This window comes from Platalea leucorodia, assembly GCF_965183815.1.
Source record: "Platalea leucorodia genome assembly, chromosome: 11".
NCBI lineage: Eukaryota > Metazoa > Chordata > Aves > Pelecaniformes > Threskiornithidae > Platalea > Platalea leucorodia.
In genome coordinates, this window is record NC_138833.1 from 5,257,822 (window position 1) to 5,284,561 (window position 26,740).

General features: G+C 37.9%; 1 protein-coding gene across 1 annotated transcript in view; it reads left to right on the forward strand.

Moving 5' to 3' along the window:
- Positions 1-295: 295 nt before the first annotated feature.
- DOCK2 (dedicator of cytokinesis 2) overlaps positions 296-26,740 on the forward strand; it is a 201,064-nt gene continuing 174,619 nt past the window's right edge. The window contains exons 1-12 of the mRNA XM_082323800.1: positions 296-491; positions 10,938-11,021; positions 13,960-14,000; positions 16,757-16,812; positions 16,970-17,066; positions 18,725-18,873; positions 20,942-21,077; positions 23,296-23,450; positions 24,103-24,184; positions 24,673-24,808; positions 25,389-25,464; positions 26,348-26,424. Coding sequence (XP_082179926.1) covers positions 452-491; positions 10,938-11,021; positions 13,960-14,000; positions 16,757-16,812; positions 16,970-17,066; positions 18,725-18,873; positions 20,942-21,077; positions 23,296-23,450; positions 24,103-24,184; positions 24,673-24,808; positions 25,389-25,464; positions 26,348-26,424 — 1,129 coding nt within the window. The 5' untranslated portion in view covers positions 296-451. The remainder of the gene's footprint in view (positions 492-10,937; positions 11,022-13,959; positions 14,001-16,756; positions 16,813-16,969; positions 17,067-18,724; positions 18,874-20,941; positions 21,078-23,295; positions 23,451-24,102; positions 24,185-24,672; positions 24,809-25,388; positions 25,465-26,347; positions 26,425-26,740) is intronic.

The following is a 26,740-nucleotide window of genomic DNA, read 5'->3' on the forward strand; positions in this document are numbered from 1 at the left end:
CAGTAAGGCCCCCTTGACGCTTCAGAGCTGAGCTAACCGATGTTCAGAGATTGTTCCTGGAGCTGGGCTTTGCACACAGCAGCGTTCCAGCTTCGGTCTCACGGCTAGGGGTGGTGCAGGAGAGGACGGGGGTGGTTTTTCTCCTTTTTGCCTGCTTATGTGTTAGAGCCAGTATCGTGCAACAGAAACACCCAGTTTGGGATTCCCCTCCCCCATGGCACTGGGGTACAGTATCTTGAGTTGAGAAAAGAGGAAGGAAGCTCAGAACAGCAGCAAATCTCGCAGAAGCCTCGCAGCTGCCTCAGCCTGCCTGCTAGTCCTGCGCGAGAGCGGCTGGCAAAAGGATCTTGCTGCCAGTGCCTCTGTTTGTTACCCATCTTCCAGTCTGCGTCCTAGAAATCTTGGTTTCCTTGTGGTGGGCTTCCTCCAGAGCCTCGCGGATTCATGTACGATGGCGAGATGGCAGAAGACAGAGAAGAAGAGTGGCGTGGGTATGTAACTTTAGTAAACTGCCATTTGAGTTTTGCCTTCAGACCTTCTGAACAGGATGTGGGCAGGTGTTTTCTGTAGTGTGATAAGTTAACACCCTCCGCTTTACCATGGTGGCTTAATTGAAATGATCAATTTTGTACAAAGCTTTAATCTTTCCAACAGAATGACACGAACACCACGAGTGTCAGCTTGGGAGATGTAGCCCTTCCACCACCGCCCCCCCTCCAATCTTGAACTCTCCCAGCAATGCAGCTTTTCCCACCTCAGTGTTTTAGAAACAGATTAGTAAGTAAGTAGTATGGTGTATTGTAAGTAGCAGCTGGAAGTTATGGGGAACAAATGTAGGGGAAGGGGAATCCTACAGTTGCTTCTGAGACTGTCACTTGAGGTTAGCGCTACAGAAAATCTTGTATTTGAGTTGGTAAGTAATACTTTTTGGAAGGAAAGTCGTCTTTTGACATCAGTTTTTCTTAAAATGAATGATGTTAACTTGCATAAAGGACTGAATTGCTGTTTAAAAAAAAAAAAAAAAGCCTTAAAATCAGGACTCAAAGCTGAAGCACTTGAAAGAAATGTCCTGCTGAAGTTAACTGCAGGTTCTCGGTATGGAAGACAGTTAATCTTGTATTCTTATGTTTAATTTCACCTACTAGTACATAGTTATCAATCTGCAATCCCCAAATTCTTCGAAAAGACATTTTTTATTTTAAGAAGGCTGTAATATTTTGTGATATGCATTAAAAACAAAACACCCCACCCAGCTGGCTTCATGAAATAAAATTAATCGTCAAGGAATTAACATGAGGAGGAGAAGGTCTTCCTGTTCAACTTCCATGTGCAGCAGCGGCAGAATTGTGAAATGGAAGTAGCCTGCTCTGGTGGCAGTTTATATTACAAAATAAAGGGTGTAAATATTTTCTGTTTCAGTTCTACAAGTGGTAGAAAATACTTAATTTTTGCACTTGTTTTTCTGAAAGCTATTGATTTGGGAGAGTATGACTGGATTTGTTGGGTGTGCTCTCTGTATCCCTGTGCTAGTGACGGCTGTTATCTCGCATACGGATAAAAGTCCTAGATACTAATCAGTTATTCACAGGAATAATATGAAACAAGCCTCACTGGTAGCAGCTTTTTACAGGGAGCATTTTGGGTCGGGGTGAGTTTCATGTAACTACAAAAAGAGGTTCGCTGCTCTTGCACTATAATGTTTAACACCACGAGGGCCACAGAACCTGACTTGATGTGAAGCGTGACATAGGCTAGTGAGGTTTTGTTTGGGTTTGGGTTTTTTTGTCTTTTTTGTACCTACTGGGCTTGATCGATGCACGTCCCCTGGAAAGGCCCTCAGTTGTGACCTGTCTGCCATGCTTTGTTTCCAGGCAGGTTTCTAACTTCGTGGCCAATATGATCACCGAGTATACAAAAAGCTAGAAGGATATAATAGTGTCTATGGTGTTTGAAAGGTACAGCAAACTGCACGTAATAAAACCATCTTGTGAAATATATATTGTTTCATAAACCAATGACAATCCAGTGAAGTTTTTTTCATGAAGACTGCAATGCATTTTGATTGAACAATTCACTGCACTCTTTGACCTAAAATATGATATTCAGAATATGCAGTTTTGTATAGCAGTCTCTTCTACCTCTGAACTAAGAACATTTATTTCAAAATAGTAAGCTTTTAACTGAATCGCTTATCATGAACGCTTTTAGTGCATAAAAAGAAAGCAAATAATAGAAAATAATATTTAATGACAGTATTTTAATACTGTTAAGTTTAAACTGCCATAAAGACAACACAAATTCAGGAATTTTTAAAAACTCAGGACTAAGTTTTACTTGATGTGGCAGTGGACCAGTGCTCTTGCTCTTCAAATATTGTCAGCTCGAACAACTCTGGTACTCTCATTTTAGAGTGAGTACGTACTAGGTGTAGCTCCTAGGGTGATACCAGTGCAATCACTGCGATGTACCGGTACTGCTCTCTGAAACGTGGTCTGCTCGGAATGTTCCTTCTTCTCTCGTCCATCTCCCTTATAAGACTGTTGCCTCCTTCAGTCTGGTTATTTGGGTTTACAACAGAGACTGGAATTCCTGAAAAAGGCCTGTTAGCATCAGAAGTCTGGTTGTTACAACAGCTTATGTGCTAAAGACACATTTGGATGACTCGTGTTGGTCACTTCAGTGAATACTCTGCCATCTGTTGCATCATGTGGATGAAACTTGGGAAGTTTCCAGGTGCCAATGCAGTGACCTGTAACTTGTGGACTAGGGGTTAGAACTAACTGAAAGACTAACTTGCTGTCGTACAAGCATTTAGGACATCAGTGGTAGTTTTGTGTCAGGAAGAGTGAAGACAAGGGCAAAATAAAACTTTTCTTTTTATTTGCAAGTTTTAAAAATTAATTTCCTGTTGTAAATTAAGAAAAAGCCAGTTAGCACTCGACCTACTGTTGAGATTAGCTCAAAGAAGCAAAGAGCCACTGTTTGACTAAAAGAAACCTGCAGAGAGCATGAATAATGAGAAGGGATTATCAAATCCAAATAGGATTGCACCAAATAGGAAATGGTGCAATTGATTATCTGGATCTTTAAGGAACTTTGCTAGTGTTTAAAAGCAGACAACAAATTTATCAAAGCTTTGATAAATTTCCTTTAACTAGGTAAAGGAAGCGATATATCCAGTTTATGAAGCAGCGGATGGACTTCTGCTTTACGCTCTGATAGTTCTCAAAGATGATAACTTTTCCTTTGTATGCATAAAAAAAAGTAAACCTGGTTAGCCACAAAGTAACTTGCTCAAGAACAAAGACTGTACGACCTTGCCTGTGCAGGACTAATAACAGGCCAAATGAGATCAGGCCTACTCTTTTTATAGAAAAAATGTCTTAAGTTTTATGGCTGTGAGGCTTAGGGTAAATATATTTAGTTGGTAAAATTCGTACCTGGCAGATACCAGATCTTAAGGAATCCATGGCACAAAGCATTTCAAACCTGGAAAATAACAGTAGCTCTGTAACACTGTGATGTGTACTTTGAACATACACCCCCTCTACTGTAGTTACCGTAGCCATAACTGATTATTGCACTGCCCTACAAATTATTTTTAGATGTGTCCTCCATGCGTATCGAACTGCTTGTTGAAGAAGGGCAGGTATGATTGTGCTTTCCAATGGGAAGTCCAAACCGGAATATGATAATTTAAGATCTAGAGTAGGTCACTGGGGAGAACGGACACTGCAGACCTGGTGGTATCTCCTTTACCCCGTGCTTGCTCCCCTGCTGTTACAGGCTACAAGCACATATGTGATTTTGAGGTAAAAGAGAATCTGTGCAAGCTGTGTCATCGTGTGTGGTAACAGTATTACCACTAGCTGTTTCTCCGCTCGCCCCAAGTGAGTCTGTTTCCTGGGTTAAAGAAGGTGTTTCTGTTAAACATTGTATTATAAGACTTTTTATACTTGTATGTTAAAAAAAAAAAAAAAATCACAATCATAGTAATGTCTGTGGTTTATTCTGTTGGAAAGTAGAACGGGGAAAATGAGAACAATAATCAAACAGACTTTCCAACAATAACAGAATACTAGGGTATATAAGTACTCATACATGTAACTTTCTTGTAGGTCGTCTCCAGTAGGGAGCGTTCCATTTCTGCTTTTGCATAATTGCTTTAAGCCAATAAATAACTACAAATTCAATAAGCTTTAGCTTATACTCAGGAGGACCTTTTCTTAACGAAGCTGTTGGCTCACAGTCTGTTTTATGTTCCTTTATTTATCTTGGAAACTAAATATATTTGTTCTTTCGTTATATACATTGGCAGGAATAGTGGGAGAATCTTTTGCCCAGAATAATTTAGAAAAACAAAACAAAAAATTCCGAAGAAAACACACCCCCACCCCCCACTACCCCCACCATCCCCAGTGGTCCTGTCCTGTACCTGTACCTGTGCCCTGCCCTGTGTTGTGTGTTGTCCCCGCCCCCCCCCCCCAAAAAAAAAACAACAACAAAATCAAGCAGGGAAATAGTCACACTGAGGATTTAGTTTTGGAAGGGTGTTTGAAGAGATTTTTGGAAATTAAATAAATGTATGCTCTTAAAAATTGGAGGGGAAAATAGTATAATGGCTAAATTTTAACTATAGGAAACTCATAGAGTAATGAGGCCTGGAATACGGAGTATTGACAACTACAGTCACAAAGTGCCTTTTTTAATTTAAGGTCTCTTGTAAGTGTGCCTCTTGTGTCTCAGGAAAATCAAGAAATATGGGCAAACTGGGTCTACTGAGACAAAGTCTCTGAAAGTTGACAAGCTGTTGGAATAATACAGACTGGAAGCTTTTTGGCCATATAGGGCTATTTTGTCTTCTATGTTTTCAGAAATCTTTGTTTTCAAGTCTCTAATGATTCTCTGATGATTCAAGTCTCACTGATTCTCACGTTGAATTTTTAAGTCTCTTATTAGAAGCATGCCTGACACCTTCAGTCTCCACCGACAGGCAGAGTTTCAGCTTGAGAATGTTTGGCCCAACCTTTGGATGAGCAGTAGTATGCTGAGTAGACTTGGAAGACCACGCAATCCCAACTGGGATTCTTGGTTATGCTAGAATGCAGGCCATGGGCCCACTTTTGTATGTTACTTAAATAGGATACTCCAGATAGCTGATATTCAGTTTTGCACTTGGAAACCATATTCCTGATTTTACACATGAAGCTTGTTCTTAGTCTTGAAGCGTTCCCAGCATAAATGTATGCTACTTCTATGGACAGTACAAGACAGAAAAGTCATGGTAGGCTAGTGGTTTTGGATGACAGTTTCCTAGTAATGTGTGAGATGAAAAGTGTTTGAAATCTGCTCAGACCTTGAGGAAACTATCACATTTGTGGAAAAGTTACGAGCTGGTGAAATATTATGTTGGCGTGTGAAATTCAAGTGTCAGATTTACTCCTGAACTGCTGAATCTGACAATGGTTTTTGTCGTTTTGAAGGATAAGTTGGGGGGAGGAGAGGACTGGGCGACTTCTTTGAAACTGTGTAAAAGCATATGCTCAGCCTGAGTGCAAAGGGCTGTGAGCGGCTCCTCCGATTTCATCTGCTGAAGACCTGTGAAAAGTATTTTACATCTATGTGAAATCGATGTAGATTGAGCTGTAAAGGAGGGAGAGCTTTGTTCCAGGTAGGTTGCCTACTTCATGAAATGCAGCCCCTAAACCCGACAGACTGTTCTAGCTGCGTGGGAAACAACAACAGTTTTGTGAAGTATGCTCACTGCAAGAGGCAAACTAAAGAAAGACGAAGACAAAGCTGGGAAAGGAATCTCTATCCACAGTCTTTCATGAGAAGGAAAAAACCACAGTTAAATACTCTGTTCTTCATAAAGACTTCTAAGAAAAATGACCATGCTACTATTTTCTATGAAAAGGTAAAGAGTCAGAAACAATACCTTCATATAACTAGTTGGGTATGTTAGAACGTCCTGGTTCTTATACTGGCTTTATTGTGTTTAAGAAGGAAAATAAGGAGCTCAAGTCAGCTAAAACCTCCATCTGACCCCAGGGTTAAGCACATGTAGAAATCTGTATTCAAGCGTTATCTGAGATGAGTTTGTTACCTGAGAACTGAAGAATTACCCTTTGCTGAGCATGATTTGCGATAAATTAAATTGGCCCCTAACCCACCTTGAGGTTTGGTACATGTCTCTGACCTGTGAGATATTCATTAGAACTGCATCCATGCCATGTTCATTATAGCACACTTGCTCTGTGAGATTTAAGGGGAGATCCTTAACCCGGAATGCTGGAACACAAATTTTACAGGTTTCTTTCCAGAAGGCAAGAAATCCTGTTAGGACTGTGTAATATTTTCACACGACGTCTGTCAGTGTCCTTGCTGAGTAATTTCACGGTGTTTTCATGAGAAGAAAATGGTAACTGAACACAAAGAATTGATCTGTAAGCAGAGAGGGTACTACTTTTACGGTACGACTCATAAAAGGAGAGCTGTAATATTTAAAAAATAAAATGGAATGGGATTCTTGTTGAGGCTATTAATTAGAAATTGTTTGCATATGCAAAACACTTCATGAGTTATTACATAGAAATCATTCCAGATAGTCCTCCTGTTATGGTAAAGTGAAATTAAGAGCTGGTTCAGCAAAGCTACACCTTGGAAATTTTTTTTCAAATTTTATTTAAGTGGAAGGGTGGCAAGTAGCCAAGGAAACTAACTTGAACCATGAGTTATTACTGAATGGTGAGTCTCAAAAATGAAACAATGTAATTTTATTTGTTATGAAGAACAGGGCAGGGACTTCACGTGAAGGAAAACAGGCAGGAAAGACAGGTAGGAAGTTTAGGATAATGAACGGCTTCAGTGTTGCAGGTCTGTGGGATTCTCCTTGCTCACCATTCCCATCTTGCATTAGCTTACAGGCTAATCATGTGAATAGCAAGAATCTGGGTTTTTAAAAGTACGTAAATACTGGGGAAATCTAGCTTGTTGAAGAAGAGATTCTGTTACCTGGATTACTGTGAGTTTTCCAGAGTGTTTTGTGTGTGAGTGTACAACAACAAGGAACAAAGTATGATTTTTTTTTTTTTCTGCTTGTCATCTTCTAAATTGAGAACATATAATTTAAATTATAAAATGTTAACTGTGCTTCTGTCTCAATCTGTGGTTGTTTGAATTTATATTTCAACAGGAATCCTACTCTGAACAAAGAGGGACTGTTTCATTTACTGTCTTGCAATGTCAAGAGAAATGTTCTCCATAGACTTTCATTACTCTACTTTGGAAAAATGCACATGCCTGTGTGGCTTAATGAAACAGGCTTCATAGCCGTGCATATATTCAACAGCCTACACACATATATCTCTAGTGGGGGGAACGCGCGTATCATATCTGATAGCTCTGGCTTTAATAGAAACGTAGGAATTAAATGGAAATATAGGAATTTTCTTCAGCCTTCATACTTACTTTTTGCTACTGGGATGGATGCTGGTAGATGTCTTCCCTTATGCTCTGGGTGGCTGAAGGTGTGAGTGATGGCAGAATGAGACACGGAAGCTTCTTAGAGTAACTGTCTTTACAGCATGTATTGTTTGGCTGACCAAAAAAGGATTCTTTGGGCATACTTCATGGGAACGATGGGAATCACTTCCATCTTCCTGAGGTACAATTCAAAGCCCACTTGTGTTGAAGCAGAGTTTGCTTTGGGAAATCTTTTATATTACTAGTTTGACCTGGTGTTTCTTAGGCTTGCTTTCTGAAGCAATACTGTGGTGTGCTGGCTTTCAGCTCATCTCCCGAGGGAGTTAAAACAAACACCTGGAATCTAAGAGGGTTTTGCATCGGTTTTCTTGTTTGTTTTCTGTGTCGTGTGTGTCTGTGTCCTGCTATAAAATTACCACTGAGGTTATGGTGAGCTCTAAAAAGATAGGTTTTATTCTTTGCTGATCCAGGGGGAAATTTGCTAACTGTATTCTCAATGAACTGTAAAGTCCATATTTAGGAACAGTGTCTTAAGACACGAGTTCCTGGGCGTTCTCTGTGCCATTCTGGGAGACTGACAGCATCTGTGTACTGATACGCTATTGATGGGAACACCTTAGCCTGATGTTGGCTGCTGGGGAGGGCACATGCTGTGCAAATCTCTCCCACTGATCTTATTGCTGTGACATCAGTTGCTCTCAAGGTCAGTAATTGCTATTGGGATTTAGAGTGAATGCTGGGGTCTTCAAGCAGGCCACCTTCTGTGCCTTGAGGATACTGTCTCCTTTTGTGTTTATGGCTGGGAAAGAGGATGCCAGGGAGTGGAGTGGTAGAAAGTTCTTCAGAGTGATTTGAAGGGGCCTTTATTTCTACTGGTCAGAGAGTTTATTAAAAAAAAAAAAAAAAAAAATCCCTGTTTTAAGTATCCTACCAAAAAACATTTCAGTCCATACAGGTTTTTCATACACTATTTTTGAAAAGCAAAATAAATGAAACGTGTTTGTGCACACACAACCCCAAAGATCTCAACAGAGGGTGGAGGAAAGGGAGCCCTCCTCCTGGCTGGTGAACTCTGAGGCGATACTCTCAACATAAGAGGGTCACAGTTTGTAAGGGGAATGATATCAGTTACAGCTGACAGAAAATATAATTAGATATAATTAGTCAAATTTTCATTCACAGTTAATTCAAAAAATAGCAGATGTGATAATTAAGCTGTCTGGTGCTGTAGATAATATATCTGGATGTAGCCGATGGTATTAAGTTATTTGATTGTTTATAGAGTTTTTTGCAATGGTATATGGGAGATAATGTCTTATCATAAAATGTCTGGTTAGGTCTATAGCTTAAAACTTTGTAAAGGAATTTGTCAAACTCATTGTACCAAACAATCTGAATTCTACAGTAAAATCTGTCTCATTAAGTTTCCACTTACTCATTTAGAAAAGTCTTGGCTGATATAGCCACTTCCTTTGTCAGTTTGTTACTGCACTTTTCAATATATTAATTGCTGTTAAATGAAGTTTTTAAGAGAGCACACCAATATGCAATGTGAATATATGACTCAGTAATTTGCATCTATATTTCGAGACAAATACAACTCTAAAGCAGTGCATATTTTGAAATATAAAGTATATGCTAGTCAACAGTAATCTTAATCTGTACGGACATTTCAGGAAAACAGTAAGAGTGCACACACACCCCTGCCCCCCCCAAACGCTCTGGTGGAAACATCTCTTTCAATGTCATGATAACTTAGGAGGGTTGTTCGCCATCTTCCTTTTCTTGAAATCTGTGTTGAGACTAATGAAAGGAAGCCAGTCAGAACATAACTACACATCTACTATACACATCTACTACGCAAATTCAATTTTTTGTTGAGCTAAGGCAGTTCTCTGAGGGTCACTGAGGAAGTGTCTTCAAGATTCTCTTGAATAAATGGCTGAATCTGGACAGCAGAGACTCACTTCAAAGTCTGTTTGGTTTTGGTTTGGGTTGTTGTTTTTTTTTTTTTTTCCCCTCCCCCCTTACATTTAATGATGCAAGTCCTGCTCTACCCAACCAGGATGAGGAACCGGTGGGAAGGCCTCTTCATGTCAACAAAAATAAGAACTTACTTTTGGTCCAATAAGCCTCTTAATTAAATCTGTAATTCCTTCCAATTCCTGTTCCAGAAATATAATGAATATAATGATGGCAAAAGAAACAAGAAACACAATTTATGGAACGCTTGAAAAAGTGAGGAGGATCAATCTGTTTAGCTCTACACTCCTACCTTAGGTGTTTTCATGAAAGGCAATTTAATTTGAGACTTTAAACATAATTTTAAGTAAAATGTTTAAGTAAAATGTGTCAATAGCATACATTTTGGCCTAGCAGAAATGAATATTCTGCTTTAGAAGCCTGGAGGGGGGAGCAAAGGAATGCAGGAATATACTGAAGGTAGGTTCAGCTTTCTAGATCAGTTTTCCCCTAGTCCAAAATACTGCAAGTTTGGATGCTCTGGATGTGTGGATGGATTGGGACACTCTCATGAGAAAAGGAGGAAAACCCTGCCAACTGGTATCTTTACTGCACAGCAGAGGTCATGGTTAGTAGCTAGTGTACTGTTCCTACTTGTAGAGTTTAATTGTGGTTTCAGGCTTACATATTTTAATCGATTTCCCTCTGTGATACTAGCTTCAATAACCACTTCTACTCTGTAATGCTATTGTATAAGTCTATAACCAAGCCCATGAAGGAAAAATACAGAAACTAATGCTTACCGTAGCAGCCCACATCCTGTAGCCCTAGAATGTAAGAGCTAGTAAAGAAGCTTATTTTCTTGAATTCTCTCTGAAACTTAGCTGTTTCTTAACCACATATAGATGAGCTCCTGATTAGAACGCTTTTAAAATCCGCTGCTCCTGTGCTCTTTTCAGAGTGATTCAATACAGAAAATAACAAAACGTTCCACTGTATCCATATAAAACAGTTTCACGTTAAGATGAAGCATCTAAACCCAGGAAAAAATTCGGTAAATTCAGTTTTCATATGTGTCTCTGTGCCCCTTCTTACCAGTTCCGCCATAAATTTCTGTAAAATGTGCACTTAAATTCTTAGTCAGACCAGTAGACTAACAATTGTCCAGCATAAGGAACATGTACATATCGAAGATCTGCATCTAAATAGGTGCTCTTAAATCCTGTGCAGAGCAGTTGTTATGAATAGCTTGATTTCATGCATGTGCTGGCTTGTTTTTGTTTTCAGCGCTGGCCATTTTCAACACCTTTGCATTTTCACAAGAAAAGAGATTACGGTAACAGATGAAGCTTCTTGATAGAATTATGGTTCTGTTTGTTTATTCTAGTGTATTTATCCTAGTATCAGAAACTTAATAATGTGTATTTTTCAGTTTAACTGTAGTGTACGGCTGTATTGAAAAACAGTATTTTCGTCCTTTAATTTTTCAGCTATATACAATTTCAAAGGCACAGGAATCTCACAGCTACCTCTACAGATTGGTGATGTGGTCCATATCTTGGAGGCCTGTGAAGGTAAGTCAGTTGCCTTCAGGCTATAAGTTTCTCTGTGTGAATAACTTAATGCTTTTACTTCACAGCATTTCCCTGTGTTACATAAGTAGTTGTCTAATGCTCTTATTTGTATTGGTGGTGGTGTTCTATTTTGAGGAAGAACCTATTCATTTTTGGAGAGCCAAAGTCAGAAATGTTACAGTACATGTGGTTTTTTTGGGAAGCCATTACCAAATGATGTCATCAAGGTGAATGTAGAGTTTGTGAAGTTCATGCTAGCTTGTAATGTACCTGTACATTAGATTTGATTGAAGTTTTAATGGAGTACATTTTTGCCTCTAAACTAAATATTTGTTGCTAGGAGATATTCAGCACTCTAGTTGTCCTATAATGTAAGATGGAGATCTAGTATGTTAAAGTAGCTTGTTGGTCAGCGTGATAGAAATATTTCTGAAAACCATCCAACTGACTGAACATGCTAAACAACGGAAGTCCAAGTCAAGTCATGCATGATAGATAGTCAATAAGTTGATCCAAACTTCTGTAGTTGGTATGCGGAGATATCTGACTAACTGGCATATGTGTAAAATAAATACAAGCAGTGAAAGAATAAACGAACATAAAATTTTGTACATTTGTGAAGCTGCATTCATTGTTGATACTGTAGTGATAGTGTCTTTCTCCATATTGATTTGATCTGTACCTTCACAATCTGACTGAATTCTCTCCCAAGTCTGCAAGAGCTACTTAAGTTTTTATTACTATTAAGCAACAAGGGTGCAATTATTATTACTAACTCAACAATTAGGTATCTGCAAATGTCATTGTAATAGTAATTTATTTTCAAGCTTTTCAAAATGTATAGTAAAATTATCTTCTTCAACCTACTTCTACTGTCTGTCAGTTGTATCTTAATAAGTGTGGTTACGTTAAAGAGAAAGGCCAACTGCTGCATTATGCAGTTATCGAGACAGCTCAGTGTTGAAAGACACTTCGTGTGCTGTAATCGTAAGGCTGCAAAGAATCTGAAGCTGTTTGAGCCCAGCCCATTCCACTTCATGGAGCTCTAGGTTGCTTTGCATGGAAACAACAAAGTATTTGAGAGAAGAGCATCTGAGAAACCATACCTCCAATGTTTTGGAGCACGGAAGCATATTTTTTTCTTCTTCTGTTTGTAAGAGAAATTCAATGTCTCTAAGCATCAGTGAAAATACTGATTCACTCGTTAAACTCTTAGTCAACAGATGCATCTGTCATGAATAATGATTTGTGTCCTCTCCTAGAAAATGAAAGGTCTGCATAATTCTTTAAGCCTCCATTCTAAACGTTTTGGCTAAGAAAAAATACATTGGCAAACCAGAAACCTCCTCATCCCTATATAGTCTCTGTTAACTGCAGAAACAGCATCTCAGGTTTCTGACTCCTGTGGTACATTTGTTGTCAGATTGTCAGCCCAGCCTGGCAAGTTGAGTGGTGATCTTATGGGGTCATTTTTTATCTAAAAGCCTTTTTTGAATCCTCTGTCCTTAACTTGCTATGTCATAGCTTGCTTTATGAAATACGTTTGTCAATGAAGAAGTGGAATCTTTTGTATTGTGCAAGTGAGGAAGTTAATCTTTTATCAGATATCTTAAAAATACGCTGCCAGCTGCAGCTGAAGAGTAACCAACAGTAACAGTTTTTTTTCCTGAGCTCATTTTATGTGCTATTTTAGTTTGCTTTGCATGCACAAAATATGTGCACAGAACATACACGTGCAGTCATGGCAAATGGCGTGAAATAGATTTTACACACTTGGTTGTAAATGGGAGAATATGTGTAAATAATTCAATTTTAGAAGTGAGTTGGAATTGTATTGTTGAGAAGATACGGGGAAAAAAAATCCCACTGCTGAAAAACCTGAAAAAAATATGTCCCGAGTATTTCTTTGAGGTCAGTGATTCTCCTGTGACTTTTAACATTGCCTTTCTCACAGTACTGTTTGGGGCTTGGGATTTTTTTTTTTTATGCTTTCATTGCATGGCTGAAATACCTGTGCTGTGTTAGAAATGGTGAGAGAGAAAAGACAGTAGGGAAGAGATGATATCTGTTCATGAAATTAGAGTCAGAAAATGTACACTTTTAGTTATAAAATGCTTTCTTTGGGGTGTATTAGAAGTAGGTAGTGTGGTAGTAATGTTTCATGATGGAATGCGTGCACAGTGGATGTGGCTTCTGCTGTAATTTAGTAAAGTTGAACTCTTCATTTTATGTTCTTTGTAGAAGTTTATCGTGACTTAGCCAGGGCATAGATGGAACAAAGTCTGAGTTAGTATTTTAATTGCCACTGCTGCACTACTGCACTCTTTCTTTTCAGAAAGGGTTTCTAGTTATGAATGGAGCAGGAGCCCCATAATAGCCCTTCATTTTCTTGAGGTTCTAACTTGAACTTTACGCTTGGAAACTGCTTATTTCAGCTGGGTCCAAAAGCTATAGTTCCTCATGCAGAAGGATGGCTGACTCTGCTTACGTTCAAGGAAGCTGGTATATAACAACCATGTACTGTATTGGATTAATACTACACCTAGAACATAATTGAAAGCGCTTCATCGGCTATTCAGTATCGTGAGTGATCTTGATGGAGAGAGCTATATATGTGTGTGCTATATATTACATTGCAAAACAGCTTATCCTACCTTTTTTATGCAAGTGTGGGGGTGTTAAATTCTGTGTAAGATAATCGGTACTTACTATGCAAGACTTGAAAGTAGACCATATAATCATACTTGCTAATGTGCAAGTCATGCTAAATATGCTTCTTGATATTCACTTTACATTCATCTATGTATTTTTGAAATAACTATTAATTTTTAAACAACCTATGCTAGATAGTTCTACAAGAAACAAACCCCATGACTTTATTATATGCTTTTTCATGCGTATGTTCTGTCATACTGAGTGCACTCTTTCTTCCTTTTAGATTGGTACAAGGGTTATCTAGTAAGACATAAAGGATCAGAGGTAAGATCATGCTCTTCATACCTATAAGACTATTTTTAAGAAATGAACCCATGAAGTGGGTTTTTTAGTATTTCTTATCGGATAGTCCCATTCTGATCTCTGAAGTCCACTATCTCCGTTCTCTTTCATTTCAAGATGAATAAAATGATCAGCATTTGTCCTGGACAATGTTGGTAAATACTAGAAGTGAGGACTGGGAGAAGCAGGTCAATGAAGAAAAAGTTACTGTGCCTTCAGGTTAACAGATGGATCAAGGCATCATTTGAAATAACTTTTTGAGTTAATTTGTTTCTGCACTTTTTTCCTAAGGATTCTTTAGGCTACGTTCAATCTAAACAACTCCCATCAGGCTTAAATTCTTAAATATCTCTCATGTACAACAATCATGTTAATAAAAAAAAAAAAAAAAAAAGTCAGTATTCTTATACCTAAAGATGGAAAGCCACAAATGAATAGTTTTTACCCTGGGTATGATGACTCCTGAGCTAGGTAGCAAGAAAATTACTTTTTAGTTTCAAATGCACTTTTCTAGCAGAAAAGCATTTTTTGAAATTTGCTCTTAGTATCAGGGTTTTTTTAGGGAGCAGCAATGCAAAGGCATTTGAAGTTAGAGACTCATGCCTATATTACAGTAAAAATGTTTGGTGGAAGTTGCTTCTCTGCAGCTTGGAAAAAGGATGTATAAAACCTCACAGCCACTTAAAAAGGGATACCTGGGGAGCAGAGGGACAATTGTTAGCAGAGAATATGCCATCAGAAAAAAATCAGAACAGTCCCAAGTTGTCTGTTTCTCCTTTTTCTTATTTTGTATTCAATGGCTTGTAGGTGTTAGCAATAACTTGCATTAACTTAGAGCAACTAATTTGTGTCTGTTTTCAAACTGTATGCGATAGTAAAATATTTTAGTTTCCTTTTGGAAGTATTAGATGCTTGATTTACTATTTCACTTCATTGCTCAATGACTGCACATCCTAAAAGACAGAGGAATGAATAATTATTTGTGATAATTATGCATAATCATTTCCTCTAGACTTCTACCTGTTGTTTCTCATGTTCTACGAGCTCCGACACAAATGCATAGTACACCTTATTTACCCACTTCCATTTCTAGCTCGTCACAGATGAGGTGGAAGCCAGGCTAGTGAAAAGGTAGTTCATCCTGAGCTCTTGATACAGGATAGTATTTCGGTGGAAGCTATCCAGAGTAGTTACTATCGGCTGGTTGATCTGCAGTAATTGAGGGTGGATATGAGAGAATGGCTAACCATCCTCCCATCCTGTCCAATACTATAACTGTGTTTTATATACTCCTTTGACATTTCCTTTGGCTCAAAATGCTATTGCTGTTCATTCTAATTAATTTTTTTTTCATTTTAATTTATTTAGTTTAAAACTAAAAAGGGAAAATATTACCAGAACTAACCACTTCCTTTTAACTAATTCTTAATATTGCTAAAGGGTTTCTTCAAGGTCAACATGCATAACATGTTTTAAGAAGTATTATTAATAATTTCATATACTGAGATTTCACTAAACTTACTATTAGTGGGACCTTTTTTCTTACTTTGCTTCTTCATGGGCTTTTTTGAACTTAAATCTTAATGAAAAACTGTGGAAGTGATAAGACATGATTGTGTTTTGATTAAGATCCAGTGCTAAAAGAAAATGGCTATAAAAGCTGATATCTAATTGAGAGAAAGACTTTGTAAAGTACCACGTACGGATGCCAGTTATTGAGCAGAGAAGAATCCAAGAAGAACCTAGCCGAGTTACATTAACTAGCAAATCTAGTCTTGGTGAGGATTGTAATGGATAGATTGATGGTCAAACATTCTTTTAGGATTACTTAAAACATTGCAGCTGTTGTAGAGCAAGGACACATCAGATTAGATCATTTTGTCTGGTGACAGTTTTTTTTTTTTTCCTGCACAGGTCAATTAAAAATAAATGTTGAGAATGTCATGAAATCTGGTGCCTCCTTTGCTACATCTTGCTGGGCATCTTATTGCATGGCCCTAGGTAGTACAAAATGAGAACATAATCTCAGTTGCAGTGGTGCCACATATACCTAGGAGGGCTGAGAGCTTATGGCTTTACTAAGTGTCTCCCTTCTTTGTGCATTGCAAACGAAAGGTTGTTCTTTTTCCTTAAAGCAATTTTATCTTATGCACAGTGTTCTTGGCTCTTATGCTTCAAAGTAAACTTTGAGTTTACTATCCTTCATGTCAGTGGCCATTTTGCTATTCATCCCGAGTGATTTCCTCTGTCTATCAATATTTCTTTCACTAGATGCAATGATCCTGTATCAGCATCTCTCCTTTGGTTTAATAATCAAGCTGATCTCTAAATTAGACTGCATTTTTTTCCAAGAACGAGAAATGTATGGGCTGATGCACAGAGAAAATGTTTCTTTACTGTATTTACACTGTACGTACTGTTTTCTGGGGGAGTAGATGGGGGGATGGGGGTGGAAAATGGTGTTTCCCAAGAAGAAATGTAATTCTATGCATTCTATGTTTGCAGAAATGGATGTGAATGACAAAACTTGTATTATTTGTCTGTCTAACAGAAATGCATCTAGCTGGACGGAAAATGAGATAGGCAGTAGTTAATTTAGAGATTAGAATTTATGTTCATAGTCATAGTTTTATGAAGAAAATTTAGAAGAAGGGGGTTTTGGAAAGCTCTCATTTCTTACTTAAATGTTCTTGGAGAATAAGAATGGATTGTATTTTTTTTTTTCTCTCCTTCAACAGGGAATATTTCCTAAATCTTTCATCCACATCAAGGAAGTTACTGTTGAAAAGAAAAGGTATTGAATTTAACTGTTTTACTACGTTAAGGATCTTGTCTGCTAAAGAATGAGTTTTAAGGCATTTCTATGCCTTAAACACAGTAACTACAATAGAAACCCATGAAACTCAGATATTCTTTATTTTCATTGTGTTAAATTTTCTTCTTTTTCCTAGACATACAGAAAATATAATACCTGCTGAAATTCCTTTAGTTCAAGAAGTTACCACTACTCTCTGGGAATGGGGAAGCATCTGGAAACAGCTCTATGTGGTATGACACTTTTGCATGCTGTGTGTGGCCTGTTAATTAATCCTGTTTATGCATATTGAGGCCTTGTTCAAATTAGTGTCTTTTCTTAGATGCAGGGCAGGATCTGTGAGGATTTAAGAAATTACTTCATCAGCATTGCTTAGACAATTACCATTTTCTTCAATGGCTTTAAATTAAAAGGCTGACTTACTGCTGAAGAGTGGTGTAACTTCATATCTTAAGTTTCAGCCTTGGGTATCCTGTACATGACAAGTTTTTCATAATTATTCTTTGTAGAGTTGACAAATTGCAAGATAGGAGTATCAAACATAACTAAGATGCATTTGAAAGAGTCGCCACATTCTTGGGATGCTAGAATAACAGTTGTTCAAGGGTTACTGGGAGCACGTAGCGATTAACAATTGGCAATTTCAAGAAGTTAGTCTTTTTACTTTCAATAGCTTAATTTTGTATTTCATAAAAAAAAAAAACATATTTTTTTTTCATCTTGGAGAAAAACATTTTTTCCTGTGAGCACTTTTACCAATACATAAAAGTGCAATGAATTCGGAGGTATTAGTCAAAATGGCCACTGCATCAGCACCTGTGTTCCTTGTAAGTAAGCAACCTGTAGTGGTGGTGGTCTTTTGCATATGCATAATGCCCACAGCGTAGTACAGAACTGTAGAAGTGATTAATGATTTTTATTTTTTAAATTATCTTTTTATTCTTATTGGGCCTGAAATATTTTTGCAGACCTCAACTATCCTTTATCAGAGACCAAACCTTTCTTATAACATTATACCTGTCCTTGGACTACAAGACTCCGAGAGATAAAATTTGAATATGAAGGATAGAAGGCTAATTTTTACATTTGCATTATCATAGGTATTTTGCATGTTGTAACCCTACATTAATCCCTGCTGATTCTACTGACTTGTTTACGAATTTCTGGCCGTCAGACTTAGGTTAGAGTGTTGGCTTGAAAAACATCAGAAGATGGTGAATTCTCTAGTAGTCTCTTCTAATGGATAACCTGTTTCAACAACTTGCACTGACTGCTCCAGGATCCCAGCCTTTGGATTTTGCTTTTTCTCTGTTGGAGCAAAGAAGTCTTGAATATGGTGTAGTTTTTCCTCATTAATATATTGTCTGAAACACGTCATTTCTTGGTCTTCCTCTTGTTAAAGTCAACAACAACAAAAAAACAACAACAAACTTTTGTTATTTCAGTGAATGACACTGGAGCTGCTTTAGTGACTTCTATGCATTCTCTCACTTTTCTTTTAAATGTATTAATGCAACAATCAAATGTTCTTGTTCCCAGCATGCTCTTACCAGTATGTCATACAGAAGTAAGTTGCTTCTATAATGTTTTCTCCTGATGAGACTTAGTTAACAAATTTTAAAGCAGCACAATTAAATAAAACAAAAACAAAGTAATTTCCTATCCCTGTACAAACTGCTTAAATTTCATGTCACTTCTTTATGGTTGCATGGGAGATTCTGTCCTTAACAATTTGTGGGATGAGAGGAAGAAGGAAGCCAGGCCCAGTACTTTGCCTAATTCTTGCTCCTGCAATTATTTAGCATTAAATATGACACATCCTTTAATTGTCAAGACCAATGTTTCACTTCAACCTGAGGCTTGAAGCCTATTGTTTTCTTTTATATCTTAGACAAATAAGAAAGAGCAGTTCCAGCAGGTGCAGTCTATGATGTATGACTTAATGGAGTGGCGGTCACAGCTTCTGTCCGGGACTTTGCCAAAAGACGAGCTCAAAGAACTTAAACAGAAAGTCACTTCCAAAATTGACTACGGTAACAAGTAAGTGGCCTCTGTTGCTTCTGGAAAACATGATTTATTTTAAAGCACCCAGGTAGAACAGAGGTGATGATAAAGTTTTCCTGTTTGCAGTTTTGTAACTCATTAATGTGAGATGTAGACATATTGAATCTTTTCAAACTTCTCCCTGTTATTCCTGTGATAATAGCAGATATCATGTTGAGGCTTCGCATAGCAAATCGTTTTTTCAGAATATTAATTTTTTTGTTAATTATAGATATACGAGTTTGTCAATTGTAAAGATTTGAGGTCAGATAACTGGCCTTTATATACATCTAACATCAGTGTGCTCGGGACCCAATACTTGTCTAACCTTCACAAACACAGCCTACCTCTAGTAGTGTTATGCTGCCGCTTCAAAAATGGTGCTGAGAGACCTTAGTGTGGTGGATAAATAGCAAAAGTCTGCAGCGTACAGAGCCTTTGCTAAAGGCGCCGCGCCACCACCCGACCCCTCCAAACCCCGCCCCAATTTACTCGGGAATTTCCAGGCAGAACTCTGGTTCTGGAAATAGAAGTGAAACTACCAGGGATAGAATAGTTATTCAACAAAAGGCCTTGTCTGCTTCTTGCTAATGAAAAGTCCCTGCAATACGACACATTTTTGGCAAAATTTGGGGTTATGTGGGGTCGAGTGGTGTCCCACCATCTGAGAAAGGGGGAGAGCAAGCTTGGTAAACAAATCTTCGTGGTGTTCGTTTTATAGGCATTGGAATCTGCTTATAAACTGTATTTAGCCATTGCAAGTGACTGTGGTTATTGTGGCGTGAAGGCCTATATGCAGCTGAAAGTCTTCAGTTAGCTGTGGCTAGACGTAAACAATGACCACGAGGTGTTACGAAACTCTTAACTTGTTCCCTGTGACTTGGATGCACAGATTTCTGATAAATTATATTCTTACAGAACACACTATGGGAATACACGTATCCTGCTACGCTATGGGGAGCTGAATTGTCTCTCCAAGACAGATTTTACTTTGAAATGCTCCAACCAAAGAAGCCTAGCTCTGATGAAGAAAACACTAATGTTTCTTTGCCTTCAGACTTTTGCTTTCACGCTCTTCTTTCCAAATTATGAGACAGTAAGCTTCTTCCTTTAGCAGAGCAGGGGTGGAGAGGATGTTTAAAATGGTTTGGGACTGTGTAGAGGAAAAGTGCAAATTGGATAGTATTTCTAAGTGCCTGAAAGTGCGGGGTTGAGTTGTGATGTGTGAAGGAAACTTGCCAAAGTGTGGAGAAGGAATAAAGGGGAATGACAATGGAGGCAGAGTGGGTCATTGTGGGAGAGGAGACTGAACCCCAAATGAAGAGAGGTTGCGGATAATCATGTAAAGTGATGAAGACGGCTTGCAGTCTGACACAGACTGCTTCAAACAACAGTAACAGTGCCATAAGGGCAGCCAGTACGTCTTAGAAACTGTGAAAGGTACAGTCTGGCACAAAGTAGATCAATTTTAGAGGGGGATGGAGGAGTGAGATCCTGGATAGGCAGGAAAGAGTATCTCTTGGCTGAGGTGACACCAAGACACTGTGGGCAAGAATATGTAGGATGTATGGAGGTAAGGCTTGAGTTTTGAATGTTGAGGCAAAAAAAAAAAAATAGCAGAAGGAAAAAAGGCATGATTTATATGAGAGAAAAGGAGAACAGAGCACAGTAGTTAAAGTAACGGGACTGGGAGAGTAAGAGAGCCACATAAAAGCAGAAGGTAACAGGAAAAACCCACGCATCTTGACTACAACGGTTATACGTTAAAAAGCAAAAGAGATGAAGATCACTTGAAGTCATTGAACGTGGTGAATCTATTTTATGTGATAGGCATTTAAATGCTTTGGTGACGTTACTAGAAATTCCGAAAATGGATAAATACTGTACAACAGCTTGAAAAGAAAATCGTGGGGTTTGGTTAAATTCTTCAATCAAATACTGTTGCGTGTATTTAAACTTACTTTATTGCTTTAAAACTTGAAGCAGCTCCTTGTATGTTACATTTCTAAGCTTTATTTTTATAGAAGGAAATAACTGTGCCATTATGCTCTTTGTGTTTTCACAGGATACTTGAGCTAGATCTAATAGTTAGAGATGAAGATGGAAATATCTTGGATCCAGATAAAACCAGCGTCATCAGCCTATTTCATGCACATGAAGAAGCAACTAACAAAATCACTGAGCGAATTAAGGAGGAAATGGTAGGAATGACTGGCCAAACTTAATGCTTCCTTTGCTAAAATCAAAAGGAAAAACCAGACCAAGGCTCGAAGGAGGTCACCTTCTACCATAGGAGTTGGTGGAAACTTTTGCCTCTGACTGAACTAAGAGTAGATTCACATTCCTGTGCTATAAATCTGGCTAAGCCTCAAATTGCGTTAGTTGCATTTGTGCCCTGGATTCAGGCTGTGGGCTAGGCTGAAAGCCTGTGTCTAAAGCTGGTTCTAAATCTATTCTTGGATTCTTAAATAGAAATATGTCTCCTCATTCCATCTGTAGGCTATTCAATAGGCTGGTTTGTGTAGTGAATAGTTAAATACTTGGCGTTCAGGCTGCAAGCTATGACTAACCAAAGCTCTTTTTTAGAATATCTTGTGACAACACTAGTTGTTTGCTATGCGTTGCTGTTTCTTAGTTAGTCTGGTGGAGTTGAATTCAAGCTCACTAAAGAGGAACTCAGGTGAACTCAGCATAATCTTGTGGACACCAGAAGTTAGCACACCTAAGCAAAGCTGATGAGTGCATAAATTTCATCTTTTAGAATGCAAAGCAGGTGACTACACTTCCTTGACCTTTTTCTATATTCAATCTGTTCAGGGACTTGTAAGATACCTGGGTTCTTTTCTTCCTTCATGAGAAAATAAACAGTAATAAAGCAAGTAAAAGACTTGACAAAAAAGTCTGGCCATTCTGACGCTTCAATAAAGCCCATGAGAACTCACTGGAAAACACCTTATGAGTTGTTCTCATCAGTGTCACTAAATAAATCGTGCTTCCCAGACATCAAAATGTAATTAACTGAAAACATAAGGAAAATTAAAGTTGGTAGTCTGCAACAGACTGTGTTGACTTGTTTTAAAAATAGAGGCAAACAATGGATAAAAAGAGTTTTAGGCCATCAAATGTTAAGTAGCTGTTTCTAGGTGGTTAAAATGGGATGTAGGTAGAAATTAGGAGCCTTATTTTTGAGTCAGTGAACCTGCTCAGCTGTGTCCTGATCTCAGTGTGGTATTAATCTGCTCTTCAAAGAGGTGTATTTTGTTTCGCTAGTGTTCCTAGCATACTGAAACCCCATTACGATGCGGATAGTAGGCCTTCTGCTATACCCTACTGTGTTCAAAAATCACCTCTTTCAGACCTGTAGGCTTGCCTCTGTAGTGACAGCCTGACACTTTCTCTTCTCTTTGAAAGTGGTGATAATGTTTCACCCTTTATATAATTGCCCAGTGGCAGAAGAACTGGCCTAAGATACGTAAGTCATAGAATCATAGAATATCTCAAGTTGCAAGGGACCCGTAAGGATCATTGAGTCCAACTCCCTGCTCTCTTGTCATAAAGGGGTTTAAGTTCTTACAGCATAGTAAAAACATTGTCAAATGTTTTAGGCACACTCTTTTACCAAAATTTTAGTAAGGGACTTCAGAAGAGTTCCATTGAAAGCAGCCTGATTTTCTTGGGAGGTAAGTTTTGAATACATTCATATACAGGAGGGAAACTTAACCTGGCTCTTTTCTCCTGAATGAAAGTAAATGTCAGATGTAAAGGAAGGTTTCTGTAAGTGAAGGGAGAAAGGAAGAGGAACAGCTTAACTATTGTGTTCCTTGGAGATATTAATGAAGTAAAGTCATCCCTGTTCCATTTCTAAAAGGAGACACCTACCTGGAAAGGATAATATGCTTAGAACCCCATAGAAAGGAAGCTCTTGTTCATACTGAGTACATCCCTTAAGTACTGCAGAAGATTGATTTAAGGCATCTCTGTCATCAGCTTTTTCATCATGTGCACACGGAGGTAGCTCCCTAGTCTGGGTGCAGTGTTTTGAAGAACCCAGCCCAAGCTTTTTATCTCCTTGCATACAGTAAGGGCTCTGGAGAGGAAGGTGGGCTCTTTCATACCTATGTCTCTTCTGTACCTTCCAACCTGGTAACTTTCTAGCTTCATAGTAGAAAAGGACATCGATACACTGGTGAAGCATTGCGGAGGGTCAGAAACTTATTTGCTAGTCATGCTTGTGTTATTAAGCAATGTCTTTCAGAGGAATACACAGGGTGATGCTTATTTGCCAGGAACAAGTATTTTTATCCAAATTTTCTATGATTTTTCAAGATTAACTGTTACATATGACAAAAATTTAAACTGCTTGTATCCCACCATTTTAATTCATGGATCTAGCTAATGATTTTTCCTCCTTTTGAGTAGTCAAAGGATCAACCAGATTATGCATCGTACTCCCGAATGTCTTCATCCCCCACCCACAGCCTATATGTCTTTGTGCGGAATTTTGTTTGCCGAATTGGAGAGGATGCAGAACTCTTTATGTCACTATATGATCCACAGAAATTAACAATTATAAGGTAAGCTTGTTTTTTTTTTTTTTTTTTAATTGCCAAAAAGTAGCAAAAGGAGCTAGGCAAAATTAAGTAAAATAGTTGCCAACGTGCCAGTAATGCAGAGAATATATAAATAAAAGGAAGAAAACCAAAAGGAAAGGGAAGTGTGGACAGATCTAGTTGTTGGCTGCTACTGAAGAATTCTAGGGTAAGGGATGCCCAATATTTTGGTAGGTAATTCCTGGAATGAACATTTCAGAATTTTGTAGAAGCCTGAGAACGCTTCAAAGTTAAGAGATTATTCTTGATGGGGAATGTTGTGGTGTTTGGAGTAAAGTGCTGAAATGGGGGGGAAAAGAACAAAATGGGAGTAACTTATAAATTCAAAAATAGATTAAGATTCTGTTGATTATTCTTGTCAAACAGACTATGATGATGTTAATGTTTCCCCCCAAAAGGGTTCCATTCTGTCTTGTGTTCAAGTTATTTTTCAAAACTTACTGATGAAGTTTTGTATAGCATTCTCCTTGTCTTTTTAGCCTGGTATTAGATTTAAACAATCACCACAGACTATTGTCTGTTACACAACCTTTGTTAAGTACTGTGGTTTTAAATGTACTGTGAAAAGGAAGAATTTTTAAATCACATGACAATAAGATTTTTATCTTCAAAACAGTGAGAACTACTTGGTGAGATGGGGGAGCAGAGGCTTTCCAAAGGAAATTGATATGCTCAACAACCTTAAAGTAGTATTCACAGTAAGTGTTTTCCCGTTTTCCTTACTTTGCATTTGCAAATCAGATTGTCTCTCCTCTGTGGTCACTATCAGAATTCCTCAAGATTGAGCAAGATGAAGAAGGAAGCAGAAGTAATCTTAGAAAAAGAGTAAGATGACCAGTCATTGAGTGCTTTAAGGCAGTGACAGTGCTTCAATATCCTTCTTCAAATTAATTTGCTGCCTCATAAATTTACTGATGACTTGATTTTTTCTTTTTATCTGCTGTACCTCTTGATTGCTACTATGTTCTGTATTTATCTTACCTTGTATTTTCTTCAAACTTTAAACTGTCAGGTTTTTCATCCTTTTTGTGGGCTTAGTTTGGGGTGGGTGTGGGGGTTTATGTTTGCTTGTTTGTTTTTCCCATTGATTGCTGAGGCTCAAGTTATTACTGGAGGTCCTGTTTAAATTTCAGAACTGCATTCTTCCCCAAGTAATATTTCAATTCTTTTTTTGTTCATATCTTAGGATCTTGGAAATAAAGACCTTGGCAGAGACAAAATTTATTTAGTTTGTCAAATAGTCCGAGTTGGAAGGATGGATCTCAAAGACAGTAACTCAAAGAAATACACACAAGGACTAAGGCGGCCTTTTGGAGTGGCAGGTAACTGATGTCTCCTGTGCTATATCTGAAGCAGGACACAAGTGATCCTTGCCAACCCTGGACCACAGAATGTCTACCAAGACATGACGGAATACAAAATAGCTATATCAACTGTCTTCCGTATTTAATTTTTTAAGTCCGTAAAGACTGCACCTACATTAGCATTTTAGTTCAGGTCAGAAATGTGCTTTAGAATTTAATTTCCTAATAATTAATACTTACTGCTACACAGTGCAAACTGAAGCACAGTACCAGAGTATAATAACAGAATTCCTTGCAGGTGAAATAAAACCGACAATTATGTCCCAAGGGCACCACCAATGCACTCATATCTGTGTCCACAGGATTAGACCAAAACTAGTCTGAAGTAATCTCCGTTAACACAACGTCATGTTTGTAGTGTGGACTTTGCACTAAATGGTCTGCCCCACAAATCTACCCCTATCGGGCTACGCCAGTTGCTAGTGAAAAATCTATGTTTACCTTGAGGCACAAAAACATTAATGTGCATTATTCATAGATAAGGAGATATTTTGCAACGCTATTGTATGTTTTGATGACTTTTTCTTTACTCTTCTAGTTATGGATATTACAGATATCATAAAAGGAAAAGCTGAAAGTGATGAAGAAAAGCAGCATTTCATTCCCTTTCACCCGTAAGACGGTCATAGATGTCTTCTGGTTTTTTTTTTTGTTTGTTTTTTGTTTTTTTTTTTTTTTAATATGCACAAAAATATTTCTATATCTACTTGGCTGTAACAATCTGTGAAGTGTTTCAAGAAAAAATACCTTTTCCTTTTAATAATTTTGTGTTGTAATAGTGCTAATTATTTAAGTATCACTTTAAAAGGCATTTAAGACTTGACAGGGGTTACATAGAATGTGAAACAAACATATATTTCTATGAATGTCCTCCTTCAGACAGCTGGTACCATGTCCTATTTAACAAAACCCAACTTATAGTTATACGTATGCAACAGTAACTTTTACAAGTATGGTTAACTACTAATTTACATGCTTGATTCTGTTTTGAATTTGAGAAAAATCTGAGTAAAAATTGGGTTTCAGTTAAAAAGTAGTTCAGTTGTCTTACATTAACTATTTTCAAAAGAAATGCCAGTCCAGCTGCCTAAAAATGCGATACTCGCAGATCAAATGCATAGATGCCAGTATTCACTGGAAACGTGTTTGTGCATTCTACATAGCACTGCTGCTATGTACTATGGAGAATAAATTTCATTCTGAAAGACCCAAGTATGACACACTGGTTTATTATTTCACTTGTTTACAATTTGATCCAACATCTTTTGTTACGTGAGAATTTTTTTCTAATTTAATCTTTTTCACTTCAGTGTACACATAAGCTTAATTGTGAGTGGTTTGCAACTCGGAGTGAGAGATAATGAAATTACAGAATGTATCATAATAAGGTCAAGTACGGCAAAGATGACTGAGGCTGTCTGTCATCTATGTTCTGAATGTTGTTTGATATATTTAGCACTTAATTCCTAGTAGACATCATTGTTTTTTATCCTGCAGGGTAGTGGCAGAGAATGACTTTTTACACAGTCTCCTAAGCAAAGTCACTGCATCAAAAGGAGACAGTGGTGGACAAGGTAAAGTAGAATTTTTTTTTTTTTTTTTTGTTTTGGTAAAGTAACAAGGTATTTTTGTGGAACTTGATTTGATATTGTTTACTTTTTAGAGAAAGGCTTTTGTTAGAGCTCTAGCCACCACCATGGAGGTGGGTCCACTTTAAAGCTGGAAGTGAAGAATCATGAGTTTGTTGCAGAATCTTGGAGGATATTTAAATTAGTAGCTACAGTTTTGGATTATAGAGTTAAAGGGAGTGGGGGAACTGAATTCTTACCACTATTTTGGTGGGTAGAAGAGACAATCATCTGAAAAGAGATTCCCCCCCTTACCATAAAT